Below are 11,794 nucleotides of genomic sequence, written 5' to 3' on the forward strand. Positions count from 1 at the left end.
TTTTTCCATTTGTGTGATTTTTTAGATTATGAACTTTTCCCAGATTTGATTTTTTTTAAAATCATGAACTTTTTCCAATTTTACGGACCTTTTAAAACATTTGCCTTTTTTTAGAAAAAAGACTGAACTTTTTCGAGTTCTCGGTTTTTTTTAAACCATGAACTTTATTTAAAACTGCAACTTTTCAAATTTGTGAACTTTTTGAAATTTATGGGCTTATTCAAATTCTTTGTGAAGTGAACAGGACAAATGGTTAATTATCAATTGGTCCAACGGCCAGTGGTTAAAATGCCAAACTGTCATCTGGCGCGAGCTACGATCGAGCGAGCCAGAGAGCCGCTGTAGAAGCTTTCAATGGGTCGGCGCAACCGGGGCAATCGCATGAGCGCCGCTTCTCCTAACTTTTGCAAAAGGCGCTGGTTAGGAGGTCTCGTCGTGGTCTAGTCAGGAGAAACGCCACTTCGGGCGGCACAGCTTGCGCCACAGCCGCCTGTGCGGTTCAACTCCAGCAAGACAACCAAATAATGGAGTTGCCTCAAAACAGAAAAAAAAAAAAACAGGAGCTGCGTATAAAAAAAATGTCGCCGCCGCCGCCGCGCACGGCACGGCACTGATGCTGCCACACCGCATCACCCCCCGCGGCGTCGATGGCGCGTTGGCCGCGGCGCACTCATCCTCAGGTGCACCTGTCGTCAGCAGGCCGGGTTGCGTACCGCGTCGCGATCCAGGCAGGCAGAGGCAGGTGAGGGGAGCACGCACGTTCGGCTCCTCAAGCCCACGCCATTTCCACCAACAACACACAGCCCGGGGCTCGCCCCTCGGTTCACCTTCCACCGACGAACACATTCCTGCTTGCCGTTGCGTGTGTTGCTTGCTACACGTACGTACCACTACTTCCAGTTCCAGATGCCCAGCCCACGCGTTGCGCTTGTCACAGGCGACTGCGCAAGCTAGCTGGGCAGCAAACAAGCCACGGTAACAAATAAAATAAAATTACGGGGGAGATCGCCGTCGCCGCCAGGAGGAGGAGGAGGAGGAGGGGCCTGAGCCAGGACAACCCAACGGCGGTGAGCGCAGAAACCAGACAGCGGGCACGTGAAGGGGAGATCCGTGGCTCGCGTCCGTGTCTCGACCCCACTCGCGAGCACCAGCACGGCCCAGGTGCAGCGCCCGTAGGACTCAGGTCTGAGGCACCCAAATGCACGTTGGACTCACTCAGGCGCTGTCGCTTTGCTCGAGATATGTTGCGTTCCCTGCCATCTTTGTCCCGGACACAAGCCGGTGGTCCATCCACTGATCACAACTATAGGTAGATGCTTGTGCCAAAAACACACGGCCAGATCGATGCTCATGCTGTGCTACCGCCGCCGTTTGGGGCCTACTACCGCATTTGCTTACCACAGGATGAAACTCGCGTTCGCCCGTGGCAAGCTATGCTTTGCTGTTTTACCAACCACTGAACTGAACAGCAGCTGGATCCCTCATCTGAGGTGTCCGCCACCGAGAGATTGACGATAAAGCAGCATCAAGCAAAGTCAAATCACATTCACACCCATTGGGTCGATAATATACTAAACACGATCTGCTTAATTGCTACTGCTCTACTTAGTTGGAGCAAGCATCTATCTATAGTTAGTTAGTACTCTACATATACACCTGCCTTTTGTCCGTTCTTGGGGGAGTTGATTCGCACAGCTGGCTTCCTACATGAACAATGCGAGCACATGGCGGGCACCAGGAGAAAGACGGAACGGAAGAGACAAATCACAGTTCGCAGCCTTATATTTTAAGCACAAGGAAGAATGTACCAAAGATCTTGACAAGAACATGAATCATCAAGCCATGCATGTATATGTATAGTTGTACCAAAACCCTTTTTTCCTACAACACTTTTAACTTTTAACCCATCCAATGATCCAAATGCAACCTTCTTCGCTCCAGAACCCCGTTAGACAAAATGAAACAAACAGACGCAAAGAATGACCAACAAAAACAAAAACGTTCCTATACATACACAGACAGAAGATCATAGCCTTCGAGTATAAACAATTCTTTTTTCTTCTTCTTCCTTGGACCGGACACACCAACAACCACCGGTTTTACATTCCCCACCAATTATTCCATAGTAGTATAATAGTAATAAACAAAAAAAAGAACAGCAAACAATATCGTGGACGGCTGGCAGGCTCCAAGCAAGCAAGCAAAGCCCAGCCCAGCTCCCCGCCGTCACCTCGTTTCGGGCCGTGTTTCGGTGTCAACCAATCATGAGATCAATCTTCTTCCGAATCCTTCCTCCATCCTTCTACTGGCAGCTCGCTAATCGCGATCGCTGACCGAAGACGCCAGCCATTCTGCACGTTGCCTCCAACAACTTGCCTGCACCAATTTTTTAATGGAACAAGTTAAGCATAATATGATTGTTGAACTAACAGCATGGAATGAGTGGTTCACACGTAGCGACAGCAGTGCTGCTGCACCGACGGTGGCATGGGCACGGGAGTTGGGGAATCGATGTCTGATTACGCCAATTCGCAAAAGTGATTATGTTTATTTATATATAACATAACAGACGCGCTATCAAATCAGCATCGGATGCCTGCTGCCTACTATGTGGTTTTTTCACGCGAAAGGAGCTTGCATATTTTGACATCTTGTCTATGCTAGGGACATGGCAACGGCTGCCGGTGACCTAGCTTCAAAGCCTAGCTAGAAAAGAGGAATAATTTTGTGTGCAAGGTGGAATGGCCTCTCTCATGTCGAAATCGCAGGAAATCAGAGGAGGTTGTGATTCACAGGCTATTGGGAGGTGGACGATATCTTCTAAATCAAGAGCCACGGCTGGCTATGAAAAGGAGTGGCTACAAGGAACGGGATAACTTTCCTCGCTTTATCATCACACAGAGACTAGAACTCAACACCAAGTTTTGTCCAAGCCAATGTGTCCAAAGGTCTAAATAGCCGGTCATCTGATTTCACAATGGATGCTATTTGTAGGCAATACGTACCATATACATAAACCGAGGTCGGGTCTACAAATAATGGCCCAAATCATTGGCACCTAAGGGTCTTCACATCAATACCACACAGGAGTTATCTATACTAAGTTTTGATTCTTAAAATAGAATATGCTACAAGAATTATTGGTTACATGTGCAGGGTTTAATCATGTGTCAATAATCTCATAAAGGCGCACGGGTTCGGCCCTTGCCAGTCACTCATTCCATAACCATTTGGACCTACCATTACACCAAACTAGTGCCAAGACAGCAAGGATATGAGTGACCAAGGCTTGAGCATCAGGCTTTGGTCTGCTGCTTTTGGGAAAGCTATGAATTGTTGCTCATGCTTAGGGCGTGAAGAAGACACAGGCCAGAGATCTGAGCTGATCTTGCTTGCAGCCCCAGTAACAGCATCAATCAGGAGACGGTGAAGAAGACAGTGACCCACCAACACACCACACCACAGGCGTGGTGAGGTTCAGCTCAGTTATTCTACCCCAATGGTTTCTAATACTACCCTCCAAGTTTCTCGATGCCAATGGATTTCTCAACAAAAATTCCAATCGGCTGGCCAATTGGGCATCACAAGTGTGATAAAATCGCCGGAGTATTTAATTTGTGGCTGCATAAAACTCCAAGGGAAAACCAATCCTCTGCAGTTTTGGGCGGTACATGACATGGCACATGATGATGGGCAGGGCACCGACAGGGCCATGAGCAGAGGACGCCAGGACGGAACCCTAATTGCTCACCACCAACCAATCGATAGATTAACCCGCGCCGCACTCACCGGTACCCTCACCGGCAATATTCTAGCCGTCAACGGCGCAACCAGCATTGAGGTTAATCAATTGGGGCAGCTTCATCTACTACTAACCGGAGTAGAATCTAGGTTGAGGACTGTAAATTTTCGGTGGCAATGATGTGGTGGTACAGTACTAAGCAGGCTAGTTATGATGCTAATTTAATAATGGGGGAGGTGCGGAGTGGGGTTCAGATCTGGGGGGTACTGACCTCGCCGGAGCTTGCTCTTCCTGGAGCCGGTGACGGCGGGCGCCTTCCTGTCCGGGGCGGACACCGGCGTGGCCGGCTTCTTGTCGTCCTCCGGGAGCAGCACGGCGTCGATGCCCTGCACCGAGATCCTGCCGTCCGTGTAGATGTCCGGGTCGAAGAGGTAGGCGGAGCCCTCGCCCTGCCCGAACTTGACGGAGCCGTCCGCCTCCCGCGCCACCACCTTGTGCGGCAGCCGCAGCGTGTCGTACCGCACCTTGCCGAACCGGCGGACGGCGTTGTACATGCTCTCCTCCGTCTGGTACTCCGGGATCATGTGGTAGTACAGGATGTTCTCCGGCGACCCGGGCTCGCTGAGCTGGTCCGTGGTCAGCCGCGCCATGGCCTCGTCGTTGGGGGCCAGCACGGTGAGCACGTACCCCTCGGAGACGAGCCGGCCCATCTCGGTGGCCAGCGAGGTGAGGTTGACGAGGATGTCGGCGAGCTCGTTGTACCCGCCGTAGAGGACCAGGGTCTGGATGAAGTCCTTGACCTGGCTGTGGCCGTCGAAGTGGTGCTTCCCGTTGCCCGGGCCGGGCGCGGGCGCGGGGGCGATGGAGGGGCCGGGGGCCATGGCGTCCCACACGGGGAGCACGGGGGGCGCGCCGGGGAGGACCGGCGGCGCGGGCTTCTTGAGGCGGTGCGTCCTGGGGTCGACCTCGGGCGCGCCGGTGGGGAGCACGGCCGAGATCGCGGCGAGGCTGCGGCGGCGGTTGAAGTCCTCCTGCACGGAGCGGGGGACGAGGAGGCGCTCGATGCCGTGGATGACGCCGTCGGGCCTGAGCACGGCGTCGGGGCGCGTGACGGCGGCGTGGGCGACGCGCATGGATCCGTTGGCGCCGGCGGCGAGCTCGACGTCCTCGCCGGAGAGCGTGGGGTGGGAGGCCGCGGGCCAGGACCCCGCCGGGTGGCGCGCCGGGAGGACGTGGAAGAGGAGCAGCGTCTGGAGCGACTTGAGGTTGCGGGGCTCGAGCAGGAAGCGCTTGAACTCCGGGTCGAGGTCCCGCTCCAGCGCCTCGTTCCGGGGCGCGAAGATGGTGACGTTGTGGCGGCCCACGGCGTCCTCCAGCGTCTGCAGCAGCAGCGCCTTCTCCACCAGCTCCGCCAGCTCCGTGTAGTGCGAGTCCAGCAGCGCCACCAGCACCGAGTTGGAGTTCACCCCCGCCCCGGACGCGTTCACGACGGCCGCCGCGGCCGCCACCACCACCCCGTCGCCACCGCCAGCGGCGGCCACGGCGGGCAATGTGGGTTCCTCCGGCCGCGCCGTCTCAGCGGCGGCGGCGCCCGCGGCCAGCGCGAGCGCGAAGAGGAGCACGGCGCCGTACGCCGGCGCACCCATGGCGGAGCGCCTCTGCTCTGCCACGCGGCCCGCTCTAGCTGCCCCTGCTGCTGCTGCTGCTGCTCGTCGGCGGCGGCGGATTTCTTGGATTTGCGGTGGTGGCTGGCTGCTGCTCCAGCTAGCAAGCTCCTGGGGAGGGGGGGAGAGGGGAGTAACTATATGGTGTTGGGTGGTGTGAGCTTTTCTTCCCCCTCTTTTGTTTAGTGGTCTAGAGAGAGAAAGAGGGAGAGCGAGAGACGGCCGGCCAGACAGCGAAAGAGAGAGTGAGCTTTGCTTATAACCGAAGAGAGAGAGAGCATAGGAGGAAGACGCGGCGTAGTTGGTGGTGGGCGGGCACAGGCTGGCCGGCGGGCCCGGCCCGAGCAAGTGTCGGTCGGTCGGTCAGTCGGTGTGCGCTGCTGCCTGGCCGCGCCGCACCGCACACAACTCAAGGTTCGGTTGGCAGCACGTCGTCAGCGGCCCGTGCCGTGCCGAGCGGCGGCGACGTACGCAACTTTTTTGTTTTGGCCGTGAGGTCTCCCGCCTTTCGCGCGCCTCCGCTCACGGCTCGCCCCCACCTTTCCGCCTCCCGCGGCCACGCAGGCGAGCCCAGCGACCGGGTTTCTATTCCCGGGGACCTAGACGTGAAAAAAACTCCAGCCACCCGCCGCCCCCATCCTCCGCAAGAGAGAGAGAAAAAAAGAAAAACTCGAGCCATCGGCATCGATGCGATTCGGTTGGGGCGGCCTCGCGTCCGGTGCAGGGGAGGTGGTGGTTCCGCGGCCGGGCTCGGTGGGGCGCCGCCGTCCTGCGTGGGAGTCTCCCGGGTCCTGAAGATCCGTCGTCGAGGGTACCGTAGCTCCTTCCTCCTGCTTCTTTCTTCCGATGTTTCTTTCCTTCCTCGTAATAATGCATTGTGGATGTTCGGCCATAGCAATGGCGATGATGTCTTAGGGGCGCGGCGGGCATCTGATTTTGCGGTTTCTGCGGATTTCAGGGAGGGGTTTCGGTGTTACTGTTTGATCATGCTGGGTGGCTGTCTGTGGCAGAGGGGGTGGAATGCTGATTCTTTGGGGAGGAATTGATTGAGGCAGTAGGTCGCTGATTTGATAACAACAATAGTTCAGTGTGGTTGTGTCTGAAGAAGAGGAGCATTTTTTCCCTTTGATTTAGTGCTTTTTCCTGCGGCCGCCGGCGGCAAGCAAGCATAGAGTGGCCATGGAGCATATTATCGCGGGCAAGTTTAAGCTTGGGAGGAAGATTGGGAGTGGCTCGTTTGGGGAGCTGTACCTTGGTATGTTTCATATTAGCTTACGCGCAAAATGGTTGTCATTGTGTTAATATGCAAAATATCAATGTTTATGTTCTTTGTATGTGTCTTTTCTTTGATTCAGGTATTAATATACAGAATGGTGAGGAAGTGGGAATAAAGTTGGTAAGTGCTGACAAACCTGCTTATAATTTTAATTGGAGGATCTGTAATTTGTAATGCGCATATATCAACGGCTTTTTCACTTTGACACTTGGCCCACCTTCAATGGTTACAATTCTCGGCACAAATCTCACATTTCCATCGATCTGATTTGTATTAGGAACCCGTGAAATCGAAGCATCCGCAGCTGCACTATGAATCAAAAGTTTACATGCTGATGCAGGGTGGAAGTAAGTGGGTTGTGTCTGTATGTTTCATTTACCAATCATGTGTTAAGTTACTCCTTTGCTCTCTTTTTTTCTCAATTTAGGCGGTATCCCACATCTCAAGTGGTATGGTGTCGAGGGAGAGTACAATGTTATGGTGATTGATCTTCTTGGCCCAAGCTTGGAGGACTTATTCAATTCCTGCAACAGGAAATTTACTATGAAAACAACCCTTATGCTTGCTGATCAACTAGTAAGTTTGTTCCTCTACATCCGTTACCCGGTGCTGACCCATGAAGTTATGAAACAAGTGCATATGATTGAGTCTGATCACAGTCATTTTTTCTATAATCTGGTTTATGAAAGTTTTGTAAGGATTTGGAAAAAATTGTTATCTTACTTGGTGAAGAAAAATCCAAATTGTTAAACCATAATTCATGAATTTGTGGTAGTGGACATGTGAAATCCACAAACTCCACCAGAGACTAACTTTTACTGGGTCTCAACCCAACTACTATGAGGCTATGCATCAACCGATTTACATCACTAAGGCACTTATTTAAGTTTAGATTTCATTCAGAAAATAAGAGTTGGTGCCTAGTTGGGATTATTTGAATTGTGCTTGATCTTTGCATGAGGTTTTATACTTCTGTTCGGATTGTCTTTGATGATATTTTCTTTAGATAACACGGGTGGAATACATGCATTCCAAAGGATTTCTTCACCGTGACATCAAGCCAGACAACTTCCTTATGGGCTTAGGCCGGAAAGCTAATCAGGTTAGCATTGTCAAAAATGGTTCTTGCTTGACTTGTTTTACAAATAAATTTAATAGGAGTAGCGAGTTCTTTTATATTGTAAACTTTAACAACTACCCAAGTTCATTATTCATAAATCAACAACACATCAAAACATATGTTTTTAAATCTGTAGGTTTATATAATTGACTATGGGCTTGCTAAGAAATACAAGGACCTCCAGACTCATAAACACATCCCCTACAGGTGAGTACTCATTTATGAAGTTTCTTTCTTGAGATAAATTTGGAAGTTAGATTTGATATAGGTTTTGTTGTCTCAAGTATTTCTGATGGTAAATTCAAATATGTCCCCAGAATATATCTGAATATTTCCCCATGTTTTTCTTTTATGTACTAGCATATTGGCATATATTTTTTATGTGATACTTCCTAGTGGTATACCATTGTAACAAATTTACAGAGGGTTTGTCTTTTTCCTAGACACAACTGATTATATATATTATATTATGGTATATATAGGATCATGAGTCTATGCTTCTTATTTTGTTATTATTCAAATGTAAAAGACCTGAATATGATTAATTTAGCCTCTAAATATTAGTCTCTCAAATGTTTCTAGTGCTACACTACATCCAAATATTTGCAATGCCTTTTCTTGGACAGTGTATATGTTAGGCTCAAACTTGAATGCCTCTTTGTGCTAATGTATTCAAACTGTACTTCTTATATATTTATAGCTATTTTTTTGTCTGTGCAGGGAGAATAAAAATCTGACAGGAACAGCACGCTATGCTAGTGTGAATACTCATCTTGGAATAGGTGAGCACAATAAGCAAATCAAACCTTGCTATCTTTTCCCAGATTATCCTAGAATCAAGGCACTGGATTATTTAGCTATAAAATGAATATCATATGGTGTATTGGTAGCTATGTGGTATACATATTTTAAAAATAAAACAATAAAAACATGGTATCTTACATATGCATGTGCTTATTTCTTGCAGAACAAAGCAGGAGAGATGATCTAGAGTCTGTTGGTTATCTTCTACTGTATTTTTTGAGAGGAAGGTTAGGACTGGTGATTTAGTACTTTGTTATCTTACCTGTTTTCTGTTCAATAATGTGAGCACTGACTTGGCATGCTTTGGTGTTATTCTTAGTCTCCCATGGCAGGGTCTTAAAGCTGGCACTAAGAAACAAAAGTATGATAGAATTAGTGAAAAGAAAATGCTTACCCCGGCAGAGGTACTGATGTTGCAATCATGAAGTTTGTCATTCTGTTATGGTAACGCCTAGATGTATTGATTCCCCTAAATATAAATTTGTCCAGGTTCTGTGCAAATCTTATCCATCGGAGTTCATCTCATATTTCCACTATTGTCGTTCCCTGAGATTCGAAGACAGACCAGATTACTCTTACTTGAAGAAACTATTTCGGGATGTATTTGTTCGTGAAGGTATACATTTTTCTTCTTTGGAGGTTATTTGTACACTTGTCCATTAATTTATCCACTGGAAGCTTTCTATAAGCTGATGTTGAGAAAAGTGGTCTAATTATGGGCTACCTTTGTAGGATATCAATTTGATTATGTATTTGACTGGACCGCACTCAAGTATCCTCATATGAGTTCCAGTAACAAGCTTGTTCGAGTATGTATTATCTTACCTTATCGATTGGTATTATTTTCTTTACATTCTTGTTGAACTATTTATCTTGTCCATATCCAGCAGCCGAGTGGAAGATTGGCTGGAGTTGGCCCATCTGTTGAGAGAACAGAAAGACCTTCAGGTTTGCCTTCTTGTTGTTTATCGTATGAAACACTGAGATCAATACCCAGATTAATTCATGTCTATTCTGCCAGTAGGACAAGAGATCCGGGATAGATTCACCGGTGCTGTGGAGGCATTTGCCAGAAGAAACTCGAGCTCCGGTCGCCACGGACACGGAGACCATTCGAGGCACAAAAGCATTGCGGATTCATTCAGTTCATCTAGAGAAGCTGTAAGTATTTGCACTCCATTTTGAATTTTTAATTACTCATAACCAAGTGTCAAAGCTCTTCGCTTAGCACCAAAAAACGATGGAAAGGAGGCAAAATCAACTACTACATTTCTGCTTGAGATCTGGTGGATTTTGTAAGGAAGTAATAGCTTACTTTACCCTATATGCGGTAGCTTGCTGCTGATACGGAGAAAACACACATCTTGTCCCGGACTGGGAGCTCATCGAAGATGGCTGGCACGCCATCCAGCCGGCCAACCTCTTCAGGGGACTGCACCGGTCGGTTGTTCTCGGGAAGTGGCGGCAGCAGCAGCCGCCCGTCGTCGTCGACTGTTCAAAGGCTCCACCAATCCGGAGGCAGCGGTGCGGAGAACGGCTCGTCTGCACCCGTACCCATCGCCCGGAACGCACCAGGGAGATCAAGCCGACGGGACAGCCACTCGGCATTCCGGAGCTTCGAGCGCCTGTCGATCAGCGCTGACAGAAGGAAGTAATTGACGGCCCTGGAGGCGATGACAATTGCCAAGGATTTAACACCCGTCGATCTGTGCACTCACAAGAGTTCAGCAGACATGAACAATGACTTGACGAATGGTTAAGCAGAATGGCCAGGAAAGAGTGGTGTCCTGGTTGCCATGCATGCATGTTCTTTCTTCAAACTCCAAATGAGATGTTTGTCATATAAGATCCTGGGCTAGAAGTATGTAACTCTTTTCAACGGCAAATTCGGCTTGATGTGTACCCCTCTTCTTCCAGTATAGGACTTTGAATCATAGGGAAGAAGAGGCTGCCAAATTTATATAATATATCGATCTTCTATGATCATAGTTTCATAAGAATCTTGGTGTTCTCTCAAATTTTAGTTGTTCCACTCATTTGTGCATGACCAAGACATTTTCTCATATTGTTTCCACAATATATAGTCGGTTTGCAATACTATCACATTCAAGAGTTTTTCAAGCTTACAAACCCAAGCGAAGAGATGTGTACTTTACTCCATGAACTTGTCCTAGGTTTACCTTACAAATCCAGACTATGATTTTGTTCAATTACCGCCCAAAGTTAAAAAAAAAAACTGATCTTCTCGATTAACCGGTTTTGATCTGTTTCAGCTGAAAGTTTACTAGATTGGTCACTGGATTGTTTACTGACTTACTGGAAGAAAATAGTCATTTTTTTTTCTGTGCAGTTTGAATTTAATACCCAAAAGTCGGACTTGACCTCTCAAACCATATGCCAATAAGTTGAAATTTCAGCAAATTGTTCGCTGGATGAGAATTGATAAACTGGAACTTTTTTCGATTTTTTTGGCACGGTGAAACCAAGGTTGTGCCTGGCATTACGGCGGATTATGATAATCCAGCTTATTCAACCAGGTTTTGCCCATTTTGGTACATTTAACCAACTCATATGCCACTTAGTTCCACGGCTATTTTCCTACATTAGATTGGTATAAATAAGCAATTGAGTCTAAAATAGATGCTCACACATTTAGAAAGGAAAAGAATATTCAAACGCTTTATTATATACATAAAAAATAACTAGTAAATCAAGCATAATTCACATAAAATTTGGTAAATTCCAGCTAAATTTGGTACATGTTTTACAGGACACTCAATGTTTTAGTTTCGAGTTCAATGGAAGGGAGGTTAGAATTGGTTAGATGGAAGAGAGGTGGTGATCTGAACCAGGTCAGAATTGGTGGTAGTACTCCAGGTTATTGCCGAAAGGGAGTATAGTAATGAGGTGGTCAAGTGCGTGCAAATTGCATCCGGTAGGTGCGAGTGCCACCACCAGAACCGGATCCATCATCATAATTAAACGACCCACCTAATGCCCAGGTTCGATCAGCTGGACCTGGCCACCTGGGGCATCTTTTTGTTCAGGTCAGACAAGAGGCGCCATGTGCCATCCTTCCTTCCCTCTCACTGTTCTTAACACACAGATACATCGTGTCACTTAGTAGCAGGAGCGCTCACTAACTGCTCCGGGAACACGCATTACACCTCGTGTTGCTCGCTCACTCG

The 11,794-nt window shown here is 48.4% G+C and overlaps 2 protein-coding genes across 6 annotated transcripts; one reads left to right on the top strand and one right to left on the bottom strand.

Moving 5' to 3' along the window:
- Nucleotides 1–1,816: 1,816 nt before the first annotated feature.
- Nucleotides 1,817–5,659, bottom strand: LOC100037585 (fasciclin-like arabinogalactan protein 16). Its single transcript, XM_044543570.1, has 2 exons — nucleotides 4,014–5,659; nucleotides 1,817–2,376 (listed from the first exon to the last, which is right to left on the bottom strand). The coding sequence occupies exons 1-2, from the start codon at nucleotides 5,386–5,388 to the stop codon at nucleotides 2,303–2,305; spliced, it is 1,449 nt and encodes a 482-aa protein (XP_044399505.1). The 5' UTR covers nucleotides 5,389–5,659; the 3' UTR covers nucleotides 1,817–2,302.
- Nucleotides 5,660–5,773: 114 nt separating this feature from the next.
- LOC123123122 (casein kinase 1) lies at nucleotides 5,774–10,642 on the top strand. 5 transcript variants are annotated; one of them, XM_044543572.1, is made up of 15 exons: nucleotides 5,774–6,217; nucleotides 6,302–6,661; nucleotides 6,762–6,802; nucleotides 6,960–7,029; nucleotides 7,110–7,258; nucleotides 7,689–7,784; nucleotides 7,939–8,009; nucleotides 8,523–8,584; nucleotides 8,770–8,833; nucleotides 8,926–9,010; nucleotides 9,096–9,222; nucleotides 9,339–9,415; nucleotides 9,494–9,554; nucleotides 9,628–9,767; nucleotides 9,941–10,642. In XM_044543572.1, exons 2-15 carry the CDS (start codon nucleotides 6,586–6,588, stop codon nucleotides 10,259–10,261), a joined length of 1,440 nt encoding a protein of 479 aa, XP_044399507.1. In that variant the 5' UTR covers nucleotides 5,774–6,217; nucleotides 6,302–6,585; the 3' UTR covers nucleotides 10,262–10,642. The 5 variants fall into 5 exon arrangements, with proteins under 5 accessions (XP_044399507.1, XP_044399506.1, XP_044399508.1 ...); XM_044543571.1 differs by having other exon boundaries at nucleotides 6,365–6,661; XM_044543573.1 differs by having other exon boundaries at nucleotides 6,365–6,661; nucleotides 9,631–9,767.
- Nucleotides 10,643–11,794: the final 1,152 nt, after the last annotated feature.

The sequence above is a fragment of the Triticum aestivum genome, chromosome 5D, assembly GCF_018294505.1.
Source record: "Triticum aestivum cultivar Chinese Spring chromosome 5D, IWGSC CS RefSeq v2.1, whole genome shotgun sequence".
Classification (NCBI taxonomy): domain Eukaryota; kingdom Viridiplantae; phylum Streptophyta; class Magnoliopsida; order Poales; family Poaceae; genus Triticum; species Triticum aestivum.

Excerpts from the sequence above, each read along its gene's own strand:
- LOC100037585 (XM_044543570.1), bottom strand. The coding sequence starts at position 5,388 with ATGGGTGCGCCGGCGTACGGCGCCGTGCTCCTCTTCGCGCTCGCGCTG. Across the intron at positions 2,377-4,013 it reads GAAGAGCAAGCTCCGGCGAG|GCAAGTTGTTGGAGGCAACG; the intron begins GTCAGTACCCCC and ends AAATTGGTGCAG.
- LOC123123122 (XM_044543572.1), top strand. The coding sequence starts at position 6,586 with ATGGAGCATATTATCGCGGGCAAGTTTAAGCTTGGGAGGAAGATTGGG. Across the intron at positions 7,030-7,109 it reads CATGCTGATGCAGGGTGGAA|GCGGTATCCCACATCTCAAG; the intron begins GTAAGTGGGTTG and ends TTCTCAATTTAG. Across the intron at positions 7,259-7,688 it reads TTATGCTTGCTGATCAACTA|ATAACACGGGTGGAATACAT; the intron begins GTAAGTTTGTTC and ends TATTTTCTTTAG.